Source organism: Cinclus cinclus, chromosome 16 (assembly GCF_963662255.1).
Source record: "Cinclus cinclus chromosome 16, bCinCin1.1, whole genome shotgun sequence".
Classification (NCBI taxonomy): domain Eukaryota; kingdom Metazoa; phylum Chordata; class Aves; order Passeriformes; family Cinclidae; genus Cinclus; species Cinclus cinclus.
Genome location: NC_085061.1, coordinates 2,218,501 through 2,240,034, shown reverse-complemented (window position 1 = coordinate 2,240,034; position 21,534 = coordinate 2,218,501). Strand labels below are relative to the sequence as shown.

Sequence of the window (21,534 nt, the reverse complement as noted above, 5' to 3'; positions counted from 1 at the left end):
GGAAGAGGAGGAGGAGGAGGAGGCGTCGCTTCCTGCCGGCGGGGTCGGAGGCCGCGCGTCATGTGACTCCAAGATGGCTGCGGGGCCGTGAGGAGGCGGCGGCTCCGACCATGGCGGCGGCGTGAGGGGGACACGGGGTTGCGGCTGCGGCAGGGCCGGGCCGGGGCTGCGCCGGTGCCTCCCGCGGGGCCCGGCGGTGGCGGGGGGACCGGGGGCGCGTCGCTGCTCCATGTCGGTCCCTTCCTGCGGGAAATATGATCAGCGCCCCTGATGTGGTGGCCTTCACCAGGGAGGAGGAGCTGGAGGATGATCTGTACCGCGAGCCGCCCCTGCCCGAGGAGTACTCGGTGCCTCTGTTCCCTTTCGCCGGTCAGGGCGCCAACCCCTGGGCCAAGGTCGCCGGCTCCAAGTTCACCCGGGACTTCATCCTCATCTCCGAGTTCTCGGAGCAAGTGGGGCCCCAGCCCCTCCTGACCATCCCCGATGACGCCAAAGTGTCGGGCACCTTCGATCTCAATTATTTTTCCCTGAGGATCATGTCTGTGGATTACCAGGCATCCTTCGTGGGACACCCTCCAGGCTCTGCCTACCCGAAGCTGAACTTTGTGGAGGATTCTAAGGTGGTGCTGGGGGACTCCAAGGAAGGGGCCTTTGCCTACGTGCATCACTTGACCCTGTATGACCTGGAAGCCAGGGGCTTTGTGAGGCCCTTCTGCATGGCATATATTTCTGCTGACGAGCACAAAATCATGCAGCAGTTTCAGGAACTCTCCACCGAGTTCTCCAAAGCCTCCGAATGCCTGAAGACGGGGAACCGGAAAGCTTTTGCCAATGAACTGGAAAAGAAACTGAAAGATCTTGACTACACCAGGACCGTCCTGCACAATGAGACTGAGCAACAGAAGAAAGCCAACGACAAGGGGTATTACACAACCCAGGCCATTGAGAAGGCCAACGAGCTGGCCAGTGTGGAAAAGTCAATCATCGAGCACCAAGACCTGCTGAGGCAAATTCGGTCGTATCCCTACAGGAAGCTGAAAGACTCTGAATTCCACCCCTATGAGCCAGAGTGTGCCCTGGAGCGGGCTGAGGTGGGCAGTGATCAGGACCCGGCTGCCTCTGAGCCCGGTGAAACTCACCTTTACACCCACGTGCCATCCTACACCCCCAAACTCATCAAAGCCAAGTCTGCCAAGTGCTTTGACAAGAAGCTGAAGACACTGGAAGAACTCTGTGATGTTTATTTTTTCACCCAGACCCTTGACCAGTTGCACCATATTGAGAGGACTTTTCGAGGTGATGTGTGTTACCTCCTGACAGAGCAGATCAGCCGGGCTCTGCTAAAGCAGCAGAATGTCACCAACTTCCTCTTTGAGGATGTGTCTTTTCTGGATGAAAAACCTCCTGAAAAACAGTACAGGGGCTGCCAGGGGCTCGGCCAAGGTGCCATAGATGAAAAGTGTTTGGAAGAGTCCCTTGCTCCTAAAGTTGTCATCAGCTTGGGCTCCTACAAGTCCAGTGTGGAGTGTGTGCCCATCAAGATGGAGCAGGAAATGGAGGACTCTGAAGAACCCAAAATGTCTGAGTCTGTGATGTCTGAGCACCAGGAGAATCTGGACTATCTGGATGCGGATATCAAAGGCAGCATCAGTAGCGGGGAGAGCATTGAGGTGCTGGGAACGGAGAAGTCGGGATCTGGGCTGACAAAATCAGAGAGCCAGGCCAGCCTGCCCGTCATTCCGAGCCCCCAGGCGGGCCGGAGCAAGGTGGGCAGCCGGCGCACGGTCAGCGAGGACAGCATCGAGGTGCTCAGCACGTGTCCCTCTGAGTCCCTCATCCCAGAGGATTTCAAAGCGAGCTACCCAAGTGCCATTAATGAGGAGCCCTACGTGGATGACGACGAGGGAGGCCTTCGCTTCACCCCTAGACTGAACCCGGGCATCGATGACGAGCAGGACGACATCTCAAAGCAGGAAAGCTTAGTGCAGGTGGATGCTGCCTGTTGTATCGGGAAGGAGAGCCCCAACTTCCTGGAGCCCCTGGCCGAGCTGGGGCAGAAGCCGTACGAGGAGGACGGCGTGGTGCGGATCCCGCCGCAGCCATACCGGCCGGCCGAGCCGGGGCTGCACGGGGGCTTCCCCTCCCACGAGGGCCTCTCGGGGGGGCTCCTGCCCTACGAGCTCGACTCACGCTACCCGACGGGCAGCAGGGAGGTGAGTAAGAGCAGCCTGGATGAGTGCTCGGACTCCACGAGCTACATCAGCAGCGCCGCCTCCACGTGCTCCGACAGGACCCCCTCTCCCGCCCACCTGGGCTGCGCGGCCGGGGAGAGGCACAGAAAGAGGGCGGGGCAGAACGCGCTGCGCTTCATCCGCCAGTACCCCTTCGCCCACCCTGCCATCTACTCCCTGCTCAGTGGGAGGACCCTGGTCGTGCTGGGGGAGGACGAGATCATGGTCAAGAAGCTCGTGACGGCACTCTCCATCTTCGTGCCCAACTGCGGCGTGTATGCCAAGCCCGTGAAGCACTGGGTCACCTCCGCTCTGCACTTGGTGGATTTCCAGAAGTGGAAGTTGATAGGACTCCAGAGGTAAATGCAAGGATCTGGTTGCTTTAATAGGGTTGAGGTGTGTGGTAAGAACTTCATCGGAGAGGGCAATGGGTGTGCAGTGCTGGTTTCTTAATTACCAACACAGCTGGTGGGATTTATTTTGGAAAAGGAGTAGACTTGTCTCTTTGTATCCAGCCTCACTTGACAGTTAACGTTTAAAACCTCTGCTGGGCACTTGCTGCCTGCCTCAGGTGAGTTACTTGGCCAGGAGGTCTTTGCCTGGTGAAGCAGAGAACAAGCACTTGAATTCTGCTGGGTTCCTGGATGATCTGATACAAGTGTTCTGTAGTCCCTTGTGTTTTCTGCTTTGCCATCTCCTACTGGAGTGGGGATTGCAGTTCCAGTTCCTACTGGAACTTTTCTCACATTACTAGCTGGAATTTTAGGATAAATGGTGCTATGCTGGAGGAGAGGTTTTTTTCTTGTGGAGCCTATTGAGGTGATGAGATCCTCTAGGTCAGAATTGGAGTGCAGCACCTGGGTCTGGGCTGGAGCTCTGCAGGGGGAGTGTTGGGATTGTAGGAAACCTCTGCTTAGGGTGATAACCGTCCCAACAAAAAGTGCTCCTTCTCAACACACAGTCCTGAACTGTGGCTTCACAGCTCATATTAGCAAAGAGTGTTTGCTCAGCTCAAGGGCCCTGCCCTTGTTGATGTTATGGGAAGGACTTTTTTTGTGTGTGTTCCAGGATGTGCTTTGGGTGCAGGTATGGCAGGGAATGACCATTGCTGTCACTGGTGTGGAAAACATGAGTCAGTAGCAGACAGTGCTCAGAGCCAGGCTGGAACAGCTCCTGCAGGAGTGTTTGTAAACAGCAAGAAATCGAAAACCCAGAAACCTGCTTTCTGAGCTGCAGAACGTTGTATTGCTGGGGGATGTGGATGGTGAAATTATCCCGAACTGTGAGTTTGCTTTCATTTCTATGTTTGTGAGGCAGGATGACAGCTCTGCCAACAGCTGCTCACAAGCTCTCTGTCTGTCAGTGAGGTTTTTAAAAACCCCAAGTGTTTACTCGTTGCTCAATGTTTGTGGTTAGATGCAATTTTTATAAACAGAAATCTTTATTTAAGAACTGCCTGTAACATGTGTCAAGTCATTTCAGCTCTCCTCCGTGGAATGTTAATTAAGTGTTCAGTTTAATGTGGGTGCTCTCCACAAACCATTTGTAGGAGGGCTCTAGGAAGGAATTTAGAGGCCGAGTTATTTATTCCAGTAAGGATCCCGTGTCTCCTAAGGCCAGGTGCTGCCTGGGCACAGCGACAGCCCCTACACCAGTTGGGGCTCCCAGTTTGAGGCTGGGAGCACTATCTCAGCCCTGCAACTATCATCACAAAGAATGGAGGAGCTGAAGGGTTTGCGTAGGCTTGTAATTTGCATTTCAATGACATTAGGTTAAGCTTGCTGGGTAATTGTATCGTTGTGAGCATGCTGTGGGTTTGCACTTGAGTGACAAATAGTCAGGCTCAGCCACCGAATGTTGTGGGTTAAGGATGATTCTCTCTTATAGGAAATTCAGGAGGTTCTGCTCCACTCAGGGCTTCAACCACCTCAGAGCAGCTCCCTCCCAAAGTGATTTTCAGGGGAATGTGGAGCTCCTGGAAAGGGGGGACTGCTTTGGGTTTCTGAGTCACATCGAGAAGCTTTCAGCTGCTGTAAGATGTGTCTGTTCAGCAGAGATGTCCTATCCCTCCCTCTCCATGTCACTGAGGGAGGAAGCTGACCTGAAGTGTGGTGGTTTATGCTGTAGCATGCACCCTACAGATCAGGGCATGTGGGGATCCAGGGAATCGAGGTTTCTTTGGGATCTGGCAGGCTGGAGAGTCAATTTGTCCCCCCTGCAGGCTTTATTCACCCACAGACCTCATACACTAGCTCCTCAGCTAGAGGGAAACTACACGGGATACAGGGCACGGACACACCCTGCTGCTTAATTATGGCTGCCCTCCAGCCGTGACCTCTCTTTTGCTGTTCCAGGGCAGCGTCCCCTGCTGGGGTGAACGTGCTGCACGCCCTGAGCCGCTACAGCCGCTACCTGAGCATCCTGGACGCCGACAGCAAGACCCTGCGCTGCCCCCTGTACAAGGGCACCGTGGTGGCCCGGCTGGCCGACCACCGCACGCAGATCAAGCGTGGCAGCACCTACTACATGCACGTCCAAAGCATCCTCACCCAGCTGTGCTCTAAAGCCTTCCTCTTCACCTTCTGCCATCATTTGCACCTTCCCATCAGCGAAAGGGAACCGGAGGAATCTGTTGTGAATCGCAGGATGAACTTCCTAAAGGTTCAGCTGGGCCTTGTCAATGAAGATATCAAAATCGTGCAGTACTTGGCCGAGCTGCTGAAGATGCACTACATTCAGGAACCGGGGCAGGGGGGGAGCCCCCTGCTCAGATTTGACTATGTTCCCAGCTTTTTGTACAAAATCTAGCCTTGCACAGGCTGCGTGCTCGGGGTCTGACAGAGCTCATCTGTGCTTCACATTACTGTCTGCAGTAGCTCTCACACATCGGGGAGGAGCTGAAGTGTTGGTGTCTCTGCTCTGCAGAAATACAAGTCTGCAGGAGCAGATTTCTGGCTGTTCCCTCTAGCCAAAAACATAGATGTTCCATCACATAAACCATCGGGCACTCTGTACATGTTAGAAGGGGCACTGTTAAAGCAAGTCACAGCAGCATCCCGGGGGGTCATGGCATGAGGAGAGGTGGGCTACTCGGGGGTCAATACTGACTAGTGTGCAGCCCCTCATTTAACACAGTGTCCTGCATGCTTTTGCCAGAACCCTGAGCACTGTCATTCCCTTCCAGAGAGCCAGGGCTGTGACCAGAGGTGAAAAGGCCATGTGAAGTTTTGTATCCACTGATGTGTTCATCCTGTGAGTGTAACTCAGAGCCCCCTGGCAGGGCAGCAGCTCACAGGTCTGTGCACAGCCACAGTGCATGGTGTCCCTTCCTGCACTTCCTGAGTTTCTGGGCACTTCCTAGGATAGATTGTCCCTGGGTGAGCGGGAACACAGCAGAAGTACACGTGATTCTCTCTAGAAAGGGTTTCCCAGTTTTCCCAACTTTGTTCAAACCAGGAAGGTGGAAGCACTCCCTAAGGCTGGCGAGCCCGAGGCGCCGGCCGCTGTGAATGTAGAGCACTGTGCCTTGTTCACGTCCCATTTGCTGGGCAAGCCAAGCAGGCTGGAGGGAGACTGGGAATCCTCAGAGCGTGTGAGGTCAGGAGTGGCTTTTTGAGGACAGAAGGGAACTGAAGGAGGGTGAGGGCCCTCTTTTTAGGTGCTTTTTGTGATGGGGAAACGATGTGACTGAGCTGTGAGACATCAGGCTTTTACCACGGGCTGCCTGGCTGGTGAGGTGCAAGTGCTCAGGAGAGATCGGGGATGAATGTACTGGATTATATGTTCTATCCATAATAGTTTATTTTATTTTTTTGTGTTGGGGAGTTGGTATTTGTGTTTTGTAGTAAAACAAGGCTAGGCATTGCTGCGTGCTGCTCCTGGCTGAGCCATTGTCACATCCTGACTACCTCTCCCGGGGCTCCTAGGTAGCTCTGGATGGGGCAGAACTGCTGCTTTCTGAGCCTGTACTGAGAACTTTTCCTTTCAAAGCTTCTGTGCCATAAAGGATGTACCACCATAGTGGTGACACTCCCAGATCGTTCCTGTCAGTGCCGAAAGCTTTGTGCCTGGGGGCAGCACTTCCCTCTGGAGTCTTGTAGGTGACACTGGGCCCAGGCTGCTCTGCCCGGTGCCATGTGGCAGCAGCAGCTCCAGAGGTACTTCTAAGTAAGAAAAGTCTTGCTAGGAAAGATAATATTGGTTTTAATTCTTTTTAATGCTGATTATAGGGTGAGAACAGCTAAGATCGTACAAGAGCTGATCAGTCCCTTTTTTTGTTTGTTTGTTTTTTAACTTTTATTTATGGTGATAATGTGAGGCAGCTTTGGCGATGAGTGTGAACTTTCTGAGCTTGGGAATTTTCTGTGTACAGCCTGGGGTTCCCCAGCGTGGCTTAGATCCCACTGAGACTTGCTGTGAGACCTGCACTCCTCCAAAACCATGTCCTGGAGTCAGGGAGACTCCTTGGGGAGGCTGTCATTTTGCACCAGCATCTGTGCCTCAGGATCATGGCACCTCCTTCTCTCCCCCAGAAAGGGCTCTCTGGGGTATAAACCAACAGGGCAGAAAAGTTGTTTTTAAAGTTGTTGTTTGTGGTGGTTCAGCCAAGTTGGCTTCGTGATTCTCTCCAGAGGGATTTCCTGGGTCAGGGCTTGCTTGTGATGGTGTTTTGTGGTCGTGGTTGGAATCAATGCGGTGTGGCCTTTGCTGAAGGTGAGCAGTGTCTCTCTGGGGCTGCTCACCTTTACAGCATGTTTAAAGCCTTTTCCTGTCCTACCTGTGCCCTCCTGTCTCATGTGAACTGAGTCTGCTGGTGAAAGGCCTCAGTGTCCATCAAACTGGCTGCTTTCTGGAGTGACTCAATCAGCCCCTGGCTGATTCTTCCACACTAAAGCTGAGGTGAGATTCCCTGGGGGAAGAGGCGTCTCAGCAGATGAGTAATGCAGGTGACACCAGGCAGATGAAAGCTCCCAGCGTCCTGCTCTGGAGCAGTGCTCGCTTGTTTCCTGCTGAAAAATAACCTAGTGCTGTTTGGGTTTAAGGAAGGAGGGAGGGAGGGAGGACTTTCTTCCTGCTGACTCACTCACTTGTCTTCCTCCAGCACGGAGTGGGAGGGATGATTCGTGGTGGCTCATCTTAGTCACAGTGGTCTCGAACTGTGGTGTTCGGCTGTGCTCGTAAATTGATAAATAACTCACTTCTTGCTCCCTCTGTCCAACCTGTATCTGATGTTCAAGGCCGTGTTGAGCAATACTTGCACTACCACCTGTCTGACCTGCTTCACCTCTCTGCCACAAAGCAGCTCTGACTGGGGAGGATGCCCCGGGGGCTTGGCTGGAACATCACCCAGGAGAGCTCTGGGATTATCTGCAACTGGAAGATGTGGAGAAACACGCCCTGAAGTGCTTGTCCTCCTCTCAACAGCGTAACCTCTGAACTTGGACTGGAAAAGGGCGAGTTAACACTGGGCTGTGGCACCTCTGCAGTTGGAGCCCAACCTGCTTGTGGTGGCAGAAACTGGGAGGATTCAGAGTATAGCTGGTGTTTGGGAGCTGAGTTCCTCTTTCCTCTGTAATTTCCCTGTCTCTGTTCTTCTGCTTCTGTACAATACAGATCCCTGTATTGGCACTTTAGGACTTTCCTCCTTCTCTAGTGTGGTACCTCACCAGTTTCTGATATTCACAGACTAACAACAACCGTTTCACTGATAGCTCCCACCATGAATCCTGGCACGTGTGTCTGTGTCGTTGTCTTGCCTGAGCCATCCTTCCACGAGGAGCAGGGCGGGGTCCTGGCAGGGGCAGTGCCATCCTCACCAGCCTTTCATCTGCCAGAGCCAGCGGTGCCCTGCACGGCCGTCCCTGCTTCCGTGAGTGCTGCCAGCCCAGCATGTCCCCGCTCCCGCACGGCCACGCTGGCTCCTCCCTCGCTGCCAGGGACTGGAGGTGTTCGACCTGACCGAGAACTCATCAGAGCAGAAGCTTCCCCCGGCCAGGAGGGAGAGCTCTTGTTTCCCACTCCTGCTCTTCCCAGCTGCTCAGAGAGGTCCTGCTGCTCTCCACTAACCCTCTGCTTCCAGCTCCCACGCCAGGAGGGTCAGCCATAGCTGTAGGTGATCTTAACCCTACAAAGGTTTCATTTCTCAGAGAACAGTGCTCAGATTTCCTTTCATCTGATAGCAATCACTTCTGAGCAGCTCCACAGCTGCCTTGCCTCGGCAGGGAGGAGCTGCCAATACTCTAGCAATATTCAAAGGGTGGGAGAGGCACTCCAGGGGTGGGAGCTGATGGCTCTGTGCCCCCAGGCCAGTTCTTTGGGTTTTACTGAGCGTGAGGGTCTTGAGCCCCCCAGTTCTGGTGGTGGGGGCCAGCCCACACTATAGATTCCAGGAGCTGGGCAGGACCTGGGGCTTGTAGCAGCAGCACAGTGAGAAGGCTCCTGTAACAGGGTCTGAGGGAATTCAGGGAGCTGCCCAGGCTGCCCAGAGCACAATGTCAGAGCACCAAACTGCACCCCGATGTTGGAGGGGTCACAAAGCCCCCCACCCACCGCTCCCCGAGATGGATTTAACTGGAAGGCAGAAGCAGGGTACCCAGTCCTGCCAGTGGCCTGGCTGCTGGCACGGGGATGGGGCTGGGCTCGGAGCTGCCTCTGAGGGCTGCCAGGAGGCTGTGATGAATTCTCATCTTATTTTAAAAGCACTGTATCCTATTCCTGCATGTTGAGTTCCGTGTGTGTGCCTGTGCGTGCTGAATGCTTGCGTCAGTAGTTAGGGAGAGTGTGAGTGGGAGAAATCCAAGAAGCATGTCTTAGTGTCGTGCTGTAAGTGTTATTGCACAGGAGTTTAACAGATGTTAACACCAAATGACTAGTCTGAGAAATGTACTTTAAAAAAAATATTTATTTGGGTTCAGATATTTTTGAAATACAAAAAAAAAAAAAAAATTGGTCGTATTTTTTAAAGCTTATAATTCTTGTCATACATTGTGGTTAAATTCTTAATTTTACCGTGCTTATTAAAAAATGGTTCAACCTAAGCTTTGTGCCAAGGGGTCTGAGAAAGTACTGGAGGAGCTGGTTAGGATGGGATGGTGATCCCAGGAGGGATGTTCAGGACAAGGCTTGGCCTTGTCACAGCCTGTGGAGGGGGCAAGGCACATGTGATGAAGGAGAATCCTTGAGGCTGAAACCAGGGGGACTTTGGGTGGCTGTGAGATTTCTTGTGCAGCTGAAGCCCCCCATCCCTCATACTGCCATGGGCACGGTCTCCAGGGAATGTGGACAGACCCACCTAAATCTCATCTGCTGCTCCACAGCCTGCAGGAGCGGGATGGCACCTGGCCATGAGGTGAGTGGGACCTGGTGCTCGGTCCCAGTGGTGACACAGTGGTGAAGGGCTGGTGTCCCCATGGGGGTCCCTCTGCCTCATATGGGAGGGGAAAGGGGAGTAAGAGCCAAAGGAGGAGCTGCTGCTGCAGTTCCACAGGGAAGTGCTGGGAGAAGGCACTGGGGTGTTGGTCTCAGGCTGGGATTGTGAGCATGCCACGATCCCAGGTACTCCTGTGGCTGTGGGAGCGGGTGTGGCTGTGTCCCCTTACAGGACAGGCAGCCCCGGGAGCGGGAACGTGGCTGCAAAGGCTTCTACCTCTTCCTTCAGTGCCTTCAGCTCCCCACGGTATTTTGGGTCTTCCAATTTGTCCTTGAATTCCTTCAGCGTGGCCTTGGGGCTCATGTCTTTCTGCACACGCAGAGCCAGCTCGATCCCTGCCAGGATGAGGGGAGATGTCTTGGTCAGCCCTCACAGCTGTTGCATGCCATGGCTCTCCCAGCCCTGCTGCTCCCTGGGACACAGCCCTGCTCCCTCCCTTCTTCCCATCTGAGTGACTTGCTGCCCTGAGAAACAAAGTTGGACAACTGGGAGAAAACTGTGAGAGGGACAGGCTTTCGGCCACTGCCTGTGCAGCAGGGAGAGTTTGGCTGGTCCCAGCTGGGGCCAGGTGTCCTCCCCCCCATCTAGATGTGGAGGTAGGATGGTTATTGCCCATTTGTGGGTGTACTCCCTTGTAAGCTGTGGGGATGGTCCTCAGCTGGTGTCTCCTCACCCAGAAGAGCTGTCCGGGTCCAGGTTGGCGCTGGCCCTACACACCCCTGACTCACCTCTGTGGATGAACTGGGCCACCTTGCAGAAATCGTCCTGCCGGAAGCCACGCGAGGTGAGCGCTGGTGTCCCGAACCTGAGGCCGCTGGGGCGCAGGGCACTGATGTCACCTGCACCACAAAGAGGCACACAGTGTGACCAAACCTGGCACCAAAACCACCATCCCTAGCATTTCAGCCTGGCTCCCAGAGTGGACCAGGAGCTGGCAGAGCTTGTGGGATGTCTCACCAGGGCACGTGTTCTTGTTGCAGGCGATGGAGCAGAGCTCCAGCACCCGCTCGGCCCGGCCGCCGTCTGTGCCTTTGCTGCGCAGGTCCACCAGGATCAGGTGGTTGTCAGAGCCCCCTGCAAAGAGAGGGGTTTGGTGGGCATGTGGATTTGGGGAAATGCTGCTCCTTCAGGGAACTTCAGCAAAAGCCAACAGAGTCCTGCCCATGGTGTGCATGAAGTGCTGCCCTGGTCAGAGCCCAGAGTCAGCCCCATCCCACTGCCAAGATGTGTCCTCACCTGTGACAATGTCATAGCCCAACTCCATCAGTGCTGATGAGAGTGCCTTGCAGTTGGCCACCACCTGCTGCTGGTAAGCCTTGAACTCGGGTGTCATGGCCTGATGCAGCGCCACGGCGATCCCTGTGGAGAGAGGCAGGCCAGGGTCAGTTTTGGGGGGCTCCCAACAGCAATGGCAGTGCCATCAGAAGCCATACCGGAGCCAAACAAACTAATGGACTGATCCTTCCTTTCCCCTAACTAGGCTGGTGGCATTGCCATGAGACAAAACACAGGACAGGCTTGGTGACTCCTTGGCCAATATTGGATCAACCATTTGCTTTTTGCCACAGTGGGCCCAGGCTGTGAGCCCTGTAAGGGCTGCTGCTGCTGTCCTGTGCTGCTGCTGGGGGACAGAGCCCTGCCAGGACACCTTTGCCAGCTCCCTCTGCCATGCTGAAGCTGGTTGCCAGCCTGGCAGTATACCTGCAATGGCGTGGTTGTGTGGGCCTCCCTGCAGCCCTGGGAACACTGCCTGGTTGATGAGGCTCTCCAGGTTGTAGAGGGTCTCCTTGCCTGTCTTGGGGTCCACGCTGCGGGTGCCTGTGATACAAGGAGGACATGGTCACAAGGCAGCAGCCACCCTTCTCCCACAAGCTGCTTTCACCCCCTGACCACTCAGAGCAGGTATAGTGGTTGCTCCTCTTCACATCTGAGCCGAGGTTAGCCCAGGGAAGCTCCCCAGATGCTCCCAGGATCTTTCTACCCTTCCTCCTTTGCAGTTAGGGCAGGAAGGAGCGACAACTCGCAGCGTTTCTCCCAGCACCCCAGCCAGCTCGGGCACCTTTGCGGTAGAAGATCATTCCGGCCCTGCAGCCCCGCAGGGTCTTGTGGGTGGTGGTGGAGACGATGTCGCAGTGGTCGAAGGGCGAAGGCACCACGCCGGCGGCCACCAGCCCGCTGATGTGGGCCATGTCAGCCATGAGGTAGGCCCCGTTGTCGTCAGCGATCTTCCGCATGCGGGCGTAGTCCAGGTTCCGCGAGTAGCAGCTGACACCTGTGGGGACAGGCGATGAGGAGGGGACAGGAGCAGAGGTGTGGGGCCCTGGGACAGCCCCAGGACCAGGCTTGCAGTGCAGACAGCCCAGCTGGGGACAGTACGCAAGCTCCTTCCAGGCTGGTTGTGTTGGAGGTTTCCTCCTGGCACTGCAGCATCCACGGGCTTACGGGGGTGCTGCTGGCTTCAGGGAGCCACCCCTACCCAAGCTGTGCCACCAGGGAAGTCAGTACAGGTGTGATCCTTACCTGCTATGATCAGTTTGGGGTGGAAGAGCCGGGCATTCTCCTCTAGCTGGTCATAGTCAATGTAACCAGTCTTGGGGTTGACCTGGGAGAGAAAGAGGAGGGTTCAGCCACCTCGCTGTGATAAAGATCAGCTGCAGTGCTGTCCTGCAGGAGGGGGTGCCGGCAGCCTGATGCTGGTATTTTTTAACTTTAAGAGGTACCAACACTTATGGTAACTGCATCCTGGCTCTGGCTGGAGCAGCTGTCTGTACCTTGTAGGGCATGGACTCGAAGAAGAGAGAGGTGGCAGAGATCTTCTTCTTGTCTGTCATGAACCCATGGGTGAGGTGGCCACCATCGGGCAGGTCCAGCCCCATGATCCTGCCATGGGGCTCCACCAGGGCCGTGTACACAGCAAAATTTGCGGGTGACCCTGCAGCGAGAGCACACTGGGCTGGTTATGAATGCTGGGGCACACAGAGGCCTGGGTAACTGTCCTGGCTCTCCTGAACACCCCAATACCTGAGTAGGGCTGGACATTGACTCCCCATTTCTGGGGGTCGAGCCGGTAGGCCTGCAGGGCTCGCTTCTGGCACAGCCTTTCCAGCTCATCCACAAACTCTGTCCCGCCATAGTACCTGCAGTAAAGGATAGGGCAGGGGGTAAAAACAAACTCAGAACAGTCCCTGTGACCAAGCTGGGGAGAAACTGGGGTGATGCCCCATTTGTGCAGCCACAGCAGATGGGACCCTGCTGAGACTGTCCCATGTGTGGCCAAGGACAGATGCCAAGAAGGTCAGAGCCTGTCCTGGAAGAGCCTGGCTGCCAGCATAAGGACATTGCTTCCTTCCCAGAAGTGAGGCCTGGCAGGGTAAGGGGTTCCTCTCCCACCCTGCGAGGGTTTGGGTTGGTAGCCCCATACCTCTGTCCTGGGTAACCCTCGGAGTATTTGTTGTTCATGCAGGATCCCAGGGCCTCCAGGACCGCTCGACTTGCAAAGTTCTCAGAAGCAATTAACTCCAGCCCCAACCTCTGCCGCTGCTTCTCCTTCTTGATGATGCTGTGCACCTTTGGGAGAAGAGAGAAATGGCTTCATCCATGCTGGCTCTGCACAGAGATGTGGATGCTCCACCACAGGGACAGGGCTTGAAGAGGGGCCTGGAAAGGTGCTGGAGAAACGAGACATGATCCCTGCTTGGTGCAGCTGCTCCCAACCAGTGACAGAGAGGGCACAGAGGATCAATGGGTTCCAGCAGCTCAGCCTTGGACCCTGCCATGTCCCTGGCTCGATGAGGTCAGCTGGCTGGGGGATGAGTGAAACTGCTGGGCAGAAGCCAGGAAGGGGCTCTCACCTCTGGGTCATTGGTGTCCAGTGGCTCCATCACCATCTTATTATGGGAGGCCCAGAGCTCAGCGCTGGGGAGTCCCTGTGTTGAGCTCGCCATGGTGCTGCTGCTGCTGTGTCCAGGTCACCTGCCAGGGGAGTGGGGAGTCTGTGGGATGGCAGCAGGGCGGGGTGCCTCCCTATCTCCCTGTGTGCTACCTGCTGTCATCCCACGTATTCCCTGAGAACAGCCATGGGCTGTTGCATGAGGAACACACAGCCCTCAGGCTTTCCCTGATGATTTAAGATCACTTTGTTAATTACAGTGCTTTGATAATGTCTGATACTCTTCCATCACCTCCCCTCCTTGAGCTCCCCCCGCCCAGCTTGGCAATCTCAAAATTGACACACACTGTGATATCCAGCATGCTTAAACCACTTGGCTGCTTTCCCCTGGGCAAAACCCCAGCAGGTCAGAGTCCTGCCCCAAACCCTGACTGAAGCATCTTGTGGACCTGAGAGGCAGCAGCTCTTGCCTCTGCTTGGTTCCATGGCATGGGTGATGCCCAGGCCTGGCAGTAACCCTCTGGCCCAGTTGATGCCACTGCTGCTCTTGGGGAAGGACTAACAGTCCAGCTGCTGCCTTGGCAACGCATCTTTTTACTCATTAACCCCACAAGGACAGGTGAAGGGCTATCAGCAGGTTATTAAGCAATCCCACATGGTTTCCTTGTGCCAAGCTGCCAAAGTCCATTCACACCACCCTTGCTGGGTAGGGATGCTCAGCCATGCTCTGGCCCAGTCCCAGGCCTCACTGGCAGGGTGGGAATCTTCACTGTCAGAGAGGCTGGGCTGGTCAAAGGGCAGCGAGGGGAAGTGCTCTGGCTCTGAGCACGATGCCTGGGTCCTGCATATCCCCCCAGCACAGGTTGCTGCAACACTCACACTCCCTGCTTCTGGCTTAGGGGGGGACAGAGCTGCCATTCCCAGTCAGGATGAGACCCCTCCACCCCAGCATGTCCCCTCTGATGGTGGACACCTGGTACTTCACCTGGGGAACCCGACCCAAGAAGCTCTATCTCCACCTAGTTCTGCACCCCTTGTATCCCGACTCCATTACCTCCTACATCCCCAGAGCCTGGCGACGCGCCCCCCTGCCCTGCCCCGCCCCGGCTGGAGAGAACCGGCGCTGCCTGGCCGCTGTCACCCGAGCCGTGCCCCAGCCCTGCTCGCCCCACACCACACACCCCGATCCTGACCCGGATCCCGGTCCCGTTCGGTCCTTACCCGCTCCTGGTTCCGCCACCGTGCGGGCGTCCGCGCGCTACCATAGCCCGGCCGGGCCCCGCCCCTCCGCGCCGCGACCAATCAGCGCCGCGCTCCGCCCCGGGACCGGCGGCGGGGAATACGCCCGGGAAGCGCCTGGACCAATCAGCGCCGCGCTCTGCCCCCTCCCCGCCTCCCATTGGCCCGTGCTGGGGCGGGGCTGGCGGCGCGGCTCGCACGTGGCGCCCGGAGCGCGGGTGACCTTGGCCGGGCCGGGAGGGGCGGGGGACAGCTGCTGTCACCCCTCCTCTGCTGTCACCCCTCCTCTGCTGTCACCCCTCCTCTGCTGTCACCCCTCTGCTGTCACCCCTCCTCTGCTGTCGCCCCTCCGCTGGTGTCACCCTGCTGCTGTCACCCTCAGTTCTAGGCCTGCCTGCTGTGCACCCCCCAGGTGCTTCTCCCCCAGCCCTGCAGTGTTCTCACTATCCCATGACTTCCCCCATGAGCCAAGGGATGGGACACCCCAAAACCCCACGTCGGACAGGAAGCATTTCCAGGCACCCCCAAAGACCCCCACCTAAGACTGTGTCTCCAGGACAGCTGGTGTGCCAGGCCCTGGCACAGGTTGGGCACATTGCCACTGCTGTGAGGAGCAGAGCTGGCCCTGTCCCCCCTCACGGCAGGCACCCTGGAGCCCAGAGGGATTTCTGGGTGCTCAGGAGGGAGAGTTGCCAGGGGGATGAATGGCACAGGCAGGAGAGGGGCTGTGTTTTCCTCATTCATCAAATCCGAGTTAGTGGGTGGGCTTGGCCAACCGGCCCCAGGGAACCTGCACCCTCTGGGGCTTCAGGGGTTAAATCAACACACCACAAATTGAGGAAGAAGATTAGGGAATAAGTGATCCTACTAAATTCCGCATGATCCCTAGCCATGGGAAAATGGGGTGAGGCTGTGTGAGTCACCCTGGAGAGGAGCAGAACAAGGGGAGTCAGTCAGGAGGGTGAGACCACTCACTCTGGGCAGAGCAGCCAAGGGACAACACGGTGAGTCCTGCCAGGATATGCCAAGGCAAGTGCCAGGATAAACAGGAGAGAGGTGAGGGGAAGGGTGGGCTAACCAGAGGGTAGTGGGTGGGTAAAGGGCCTATTGTTACACTTGGATACAGCTCAGGTGTGGTTCTGCACCTCCCTGGAAGGGGCTTGGTGAAGAAGTAGCCTGCTAACATCGTTACCAGTCTAGATAGTTTTTGCTGTCATAATCTGTTACTGGTCATCCAAAGAGGATTTGTCACTTTGGAAGATCTGGGTGTCCATGGTTTTGCTGCCTGCCCATGCTGGATTGCTGCTGTGGGCTGTTGATGAAGGTGTTGTTCTGACAAACTGACACCAACAGCAAAACTGGGGTTGATTTCTCTGGTCGACGTAGTTTCTGTGAGGTGCAGCTGCACATGCTATAGAGAAGGACTTTATATTAATTATCTAATTAATTTATCTAATCTGACTTTTCATACACATTTTGTGCACAATTGCTCACAGAGATTTTCACCTCTCTCGAGCTGCAGATAACGACTCTCTTGTGATTTCAGGTCTTGGCTTGCTAGTGATGGACAGCACCTCTACTTCCCCTTTCCCCTTCTCTGCCAGCTGCCCCACGGAGCAGCCTGAGAATGCCACTGACCATGACTACTACTCTGGCTTCCAGAAGACCATGCACATCCTGTCCATGGTGGTGTACAGCATTGCCTGTTTGCTGGGGGTCACAGGGAATGGTCTCGTCATTTGGATTGCAGGCTTCAAGATGAAGAAGACGGTGAATTCCATCTGGTTCCTCAACCTGGCCATAGCTGACTTCATCTTTACTTTTTTCCTGCCCCTCAGCATTGCCTACACCGCCCTGGGCTTCCACTGGCCGTTTGGGAAGCTCCTGTGCAAGCTGAACAGCACCATCGCCTTCCTCAACATGTTTGCCAGCGTCTTCCTCTTGACGGTCATCAGCGTTGACCGCTGCATTTCCGTGGCCTTTCCCGTCTGGTCTCACAACCGCAGGAGCCCGGAGCTGGCGGCCAGGATCGCGCTGGGGACGTGGATCCTGGCTGTCCTGCTCAGCTCCCCGTACCTCATCTTTCGGGACACTGTGGTCAGTTCCAGGAATGTCACCAGCTGTTACAATAATTTTGCGCTGTCCGATGACTACACATCCGAGGCAACACGGAGGCTGTGGAGGATGCGGCACAAAGCGATGATCATCACGAGATTCTTATGTGGGTTCCTCATCCCCTTCATGGTGATTCTCATCTGCTACAGTGTCGTGGCTGTCAAGCTGAAAAGAAGGCAGTTGGCCAACTCTGCAAAGCCCTACAGAATCATCATTGCTGTCACAGTCTTGTTTTTCCTCTGTTATTTCCCCTATCACGTCTTCTCCTTGCTGGAAATATCCAAAAACTCTTCCAGCCATGAGATGAAACTGGCCCTTTACATAGGGATCCCCTTGGTTTCCAGTCTTGCTTTCTTCAACAGCTGCATCAACCCCATCCTGTATGTCTTTGTGGGGCCAGATTTCAAGGAGAAGTTTTGCCAGTCCCTCCTGTCGACCTTTGAAGGGGCCTTCAGCGAGGAGTCGGTCCTGGGCAACCTGACCAGCCGGCGGAAGTCCAGGTCTGCTTCGGAAGTAGAGGTTCCAAGGGTCTGAGCAGGTGCTGGTGTGGAAAGGAAAGAAAATTCTTTTCTCTGCAATTTCCCTCATTTCAGAGCTCAAATCATGGGACTGGGGACTGTGAAGGGTTACACTTGCTAGTGAGGTGTGATTTTGTGTTTTGGAGGTATCTCAAATATGCTATGATTTAACAGACAATGGGAATGGAAGAACTCTCTCGAGCTGCAGCAAGGTGGGTCAAGGTAGCAGCATTTTACTCTTTGTGCCTTTTGACTCATTTATGGAGCCTTTACAGAAAAAGGGTTAAATGCAATGGCTGTATGTATTTTCGTAGGGAATGGAATAGTGAATAAGACACTCATCTTTTCTATCTTCAGGCAGGACAAATCTGTGGTCATGCTGTTGTTACTCAGATTTGATGTACAGCATAACTATTTTTGAGCAATGCTTGTCTCTTAATTTTTTACATGTTTCCAGCCGTTAAATAGCAGAAATCTGATACTTTGTGCTGTTGGTGAATGAATATTAACCCCCAATAAACTTGTGTAAAACATACCCAGCTTGTTGTGTTGCCTGTGGGATAAAACACTTGATCCAACCTGACCAAGTAGGTTCCTCTTTGGTAACAGAACAAGTAGATAAAAAGATTAAATATCTAGAATTTGGAATCAACCCACTGGTATTAGCAGCAGCTCTATGAGTGAGGCAGACAGGACATCACCTGGGTGTAAGGACTTGCGTGGGGGATATGGATGTGATTGCCAGACTGTGGTTACGGTTTATTGCTGGGTTTCAGACCTTTTGGGTACATTTGAAAACCAGTGATTGGGAGGAGGAAGAAGAAAAGTGTCTGAGCTGAGTCTGGTCAAGCTTCATGTTTGCAAACTGTCCAGGATGAAAAAGGTGGAGACTTTCTTACAGACTTCATAAGCCTCTGGAGCTCTTACACTTTTGTGAGTAGAAAATGTTGTTCATGTAACAGGGAATGACAGCACTGAGATGTTGTCACCACCAGCCCATCCTCAGCAGCCGAGCGAGCAGTGATTGTATCACACCTCCCTCTCCTGCCCTACCCAATTTACCTGTAAATTAGTCCAACCTACCAACTGTCCTGTTCATCCTGTCAGAAACCTGCCTTGGAGCCTCCCTCCTCCAGTGGCCGGAAAATCTCTGACTCCTGGCCGGATTGTAGGAATTTACACGTTCCTCACCGTTCTGCATGGATGATGTTACGAGTGAGAGCTGTCACCTGAACATGCTGGGGATTAATTATGGGTCTGCTGGGCCATGCAGTATTGAATGAAGGTCATGATCCTAAAGGCACACATGCACTTAACCTCACATTCATGCACAAACCCGCTGAGAACAGGGAATGTAACACGACCATCGTATGTAAAGCTTGAGTGAACGGAGAGATTTAACCTTTGCCACAAATTGCTGCCTGTCATGCAGATAAAACTGCAATGTTTGCTATGCAGCACGTAACTCTGGGGCTGTTTACTTGCTCCTGGTGGTGAACTACAGCATTGATTGCCATGTCAAGGTTGTGCAGACCCACGTTTGCTCTTTCTGGTTTTCCTTATCTTTTGCAGAATCCACATAATTCCTTCTGACAAGAGCCTCTGTAAGTGTTGGACCAAGGTCTTGGACTCCTGTCTTGCCTCTCTCCTCAACGCTGGCAGCCTTGAAGGTCAGGATTTGAAGTGTTGACCTGGTTTGTGATGGGAAAGAAGGCAATTTTCTGGATCATTTGGAGAACCAAGGTGGGCACAGATTCCCATGGGACAATGTGATTTAAGTGAAGCAGAGCGTTTGGATGATCTAAGGATTACCAGCTGTAGGTAACGGAGCAGGATGAGCTTGAGATAGAGATGGATTCATCATCCTGGGTCTGCTCCCTGCCCTTTGTGCAATGGGAAACTGTGCTGACAGCAAGACAGGCCAGGCTGCCAAGGGACTGCTTCCAAGATAAATCTCCCATTGTATCAAGTTCCCTCATGTTCAGACTATCTCATTATCACAGGAATAATTGTCAGTCCCTCTTTCCCAACTAGGAGGCAGCTCATTCTCTCTCATATTTCCATTTGCCATATGCTTATGTAGAAAACATTGAATGAAAAAAAGGGGGAAATTCTTTCCAACACGCAATCTGAGGAGAGTGCTTTGGCAGCTGTGCCCCCCCTATGACGCAGCTTTGCTGTCAAGGCTCTTTTAGATGCCACGGGATGAGTTGAACAGCCTGAACCTCTCAGTATTTGCAGTCATTGAGAAAAGTGCTGAACCCGTTGCCCTGCTGGCGTGAGGCCTCATTGGTCCTGCAGAGGGGCTGATCCGACAGCCCTGCTCCTACAAACAGCAGGCTGGGGATGGGCAGAGTCACTGGGGTGTTCAGGGTCCAGGTTTTCAGGTGTGTGTGGTCCAGGCTGTGCATGGGGAATCCTTAGCTGAGAGAAAAAGCAAATTTTTAGCAAGTATTTAAGTCAGGGATCTCACAGGAGCAGCTGTTGTTGCCTTACTTTGAAGGACAGACTATTGCAGGTGATTCTGGAGCTGGGAGAAGCTGCAGAGATGTCAGGGAGGAAACCAGCCAAGGAGGACGTGGCAAGCAGTAACAAAAGAGGAGAAGATATTTTCTCCCTGGGACCTGGATGACAGCAGGGAGATAAAAACTGGGCTCAGAATAGTTACGAGGAAAGAGGAAGGAATGGGAGCTAAGACAGCGTTGAAAGTACCAGCATCAGGATAGTGAATGCAAATGAATGGGAGGGACACTGCAGCAGGTGAGGAAATTCTCATTAAGGAGAGCTTAATGAGACAATAAAAGCCTCTGGGAAGCCTCACGCTTTCTACACCTCTCCTCTGGTGAGACTTTCCTGGTGAGTAAAATATTTAAGTGTCCTGGTCTTGAACTTGGGGAATTGACTTGTTTGATAAGGTCAAAGATAGTGCAAAGGTCTGAGAGCAGAAATTCTTGCTGAAATCAGGCAGGAAATAATACAGGGAGTTAGAGGAGAGGTTCTGGTAGAAAGCTTCTCTGTGAAGGGGATGTTGGTAATAGTGTCAGTAAAGGGGATAGGCTGAAGAGGCTGAGTAAGGCTCAGCCTTTTTGTGCTGCAGCAGCTGGGTGAGGGTCCCATTCCCAGCATGGGCATTAATCTGCTCTCCCTCATCCAGGGCTGGCCCTGGTCTGAACCAAACTGGGGAGGACACAGGATGCTCTTTGCTGCTTCCCTACACCTCTCCCAGCTCCTTTTTAGTGTACAGACCAAGGCTGGTACCAAATCATTGTTTATACCCTGCAGCTGTGCGTGCAAAGCACAGGACCTGCTCTCATATACTGAATTCTGCTTTAATCTGCAAAGTTGCTCTACAGTGACCAAGTCAAGCCCTTGCTGTGCTCACTAAATGCCTGCACAGGGCATGGTGCCTCTTTGGAGAGGAGCTGCAGGTTAGTGAGACAAAAGGCAAATCATGCTGGGACCCCAGAGCACTAATTAGGGTTGTAATGGACTCTGTTGCTGCTCAAATTCCTAAAATTACAGTATTTCACTGTGCAGTCCAACCACTTCTGCCTAAAGGACAAACCACACCTGTAAACATCAGGTGATGGACACGAACAGGATGTTACACAGTCTTTGCAGGACAGAGCTGCCCACGCACAGCAGAGAGGGAAACTGTGAACCAAACAAGAGGTACCACTGCAGACTTTTGTTCCAGGGCAGTGTTTGTCCAAACCCTTGCCCTGATAACTAGCTTGAGCTGTCTGTGCAGGACCTATCACACTCTGGGTATTCCCACAAACCTCTTGTCTCCTTGTTGGGAGGCTGGTTGGAGATAACTCCGTGTCTGTGCTGGAGCTGATGCAGCAGATCTGTTAAACATTACAGACCGATCCGGAACTGGGAGTGCAGTTGGAGACAAGAAAAAAAACCTCTGAACTCAGGGAGTCCTTCAGTCAGAGGCTGGAGACTCAGGAGGAACAGGACTGTGACAAAGGAGTCTGTGCCTGTTTCCCACAGACAGCCAAGCAGTAATATTTGATAAAGCAATGAGTGCTATCTACTGCCACAGCCCTTGACACAGAGAAGATGTGTTCCCTGTTCCGGGACCTTTATTAAAGCACTTTGCTTCCC

The 21,534-nt window shown here is 53.9% G+C and overlaps 3 protein-coding genes across 3 annotated transcripts; 2 read left to right on the top strand and 1 right to left on the bottom strand.

Moving 5' to 3' along the window:
* The first annotated feature begins 254 nt into the window (after window positions 1-254).
* SMCR8 (SMCR8-C9orf72 complex subunit) lies at window positions 255-9,247 on the top strand. The gene is made up of 2 exons (XM_062503655.1): window positions 255-2,590; window positions 4,586-9,247. Exons 1-2 carry the CDS (start codon window positions 255-257, stop codon window positions 5,037-5,039), a joined length of 2,790 nt encoding a protein of 929 aa, XP_062359639.1. The 3' UTR covers window positions 5,040-9,247.
* Window positions 9,248-9,825: 578 nt separating this feature from the next.
* SHMT1 (serine hydroxymethyltransferase 1) lies at window positions 9,826-14,840 on the bottom strand. Its single transcript, XM_062503430.1, has 12 exons — window positions 14,771-14,840; window positions 13,512-13,632; window positions 13,082-13,227; window positions 12,682-12,797; window positions 12,432-12,592; window positions 12,181-12,262; window positions 11,720-11,932; window positions 11,362-11,478; window positions 10,897-11,019; window positions 10,618-10,734; window positions 10,389-10,499; window positions 9,826-9,995 (listed from the first exon to the last, which is right to left on the bottom strand). Exons 2-12 carry the CDS (start codon window positions 13,602-13,604, stop codon window positions 9,826-9,828), a joined length of 1,449 nt encoding a protein of 482 aa, XP_062359414.1. The 5' UTR covers window positions 13,605-13,632; window positions 14,771-14,840.
* Window positions 14,841-16,345: 1,505 nt separating this feature from the next.
* LOC134050527 (chemerin-like receptor 1) lies at window positions 16,346-17,437 on the top strand. Its single transcript, XM_062503661.1, has one exon. The coding sequence runs from the start codon at window positions 16,352-16,354 to the stop codon at window positions 17,435-17,437; it is 1,086 nt and encodes a 361-aa protein (XP_062359645.1). The 5' UTR covers window positions 16,346-16,351.
* The last annotated feature ends 4,097 nt before the right edge of the window (window positions 17,438-21,534 follow it).

What these genes read in the sequence shown, in the direction of transcription:
- SHMT1 (XM_062503430.1), bottom strand. Translation starts at nt 13,604, where the DNA reads ATGGCGAGCTCAACACAGGGACTCCCCAGCGCTGAGCTCTGGGCCTCC. An exon ending in GAGGGTTACCCAGGACAGAG is followed by an intron (nt 12,798 to 13,081) that starts GTATGGGGCTAC and finishes CCTTTACTGCAG; the next exon opens with GTACTATGGCGGGACAGAGT. An exon ending in CAACAAGAACACGTGCCCTG is followed by an intron (nt 10,500 to 10,617) that starts GTGAGACATCCC and finishes TTTGTGGTGCAG; the next exon opens with GTGACATCAGTGCCCTGCGC.
- LOC134050527 (XM_062503661.1), top strand. Translation starts at nt 16,352, where the DNA reads ATGGACAGCACCTCTACTTCCCCTTTCCCCTTCTCTGCCAGCTGCCCC.
- SMCR8 (XM_062503655.1), top strand. Translation starts at nt 255, where the DNA reads ATGATCAGCGCCCCTGATGTGGTGGCCTTCACCAGGGAGGAGGAGCTG. An exon ending in AAGTTGATAGGACTCCAGAG is followed by an intron (nt 2,591 to 4,585) that starts GTAAATGCAAGG and finishes TTGCTGTTCCAG; the next exon opens with GGCAGCGTCCCCTGCTGGGG.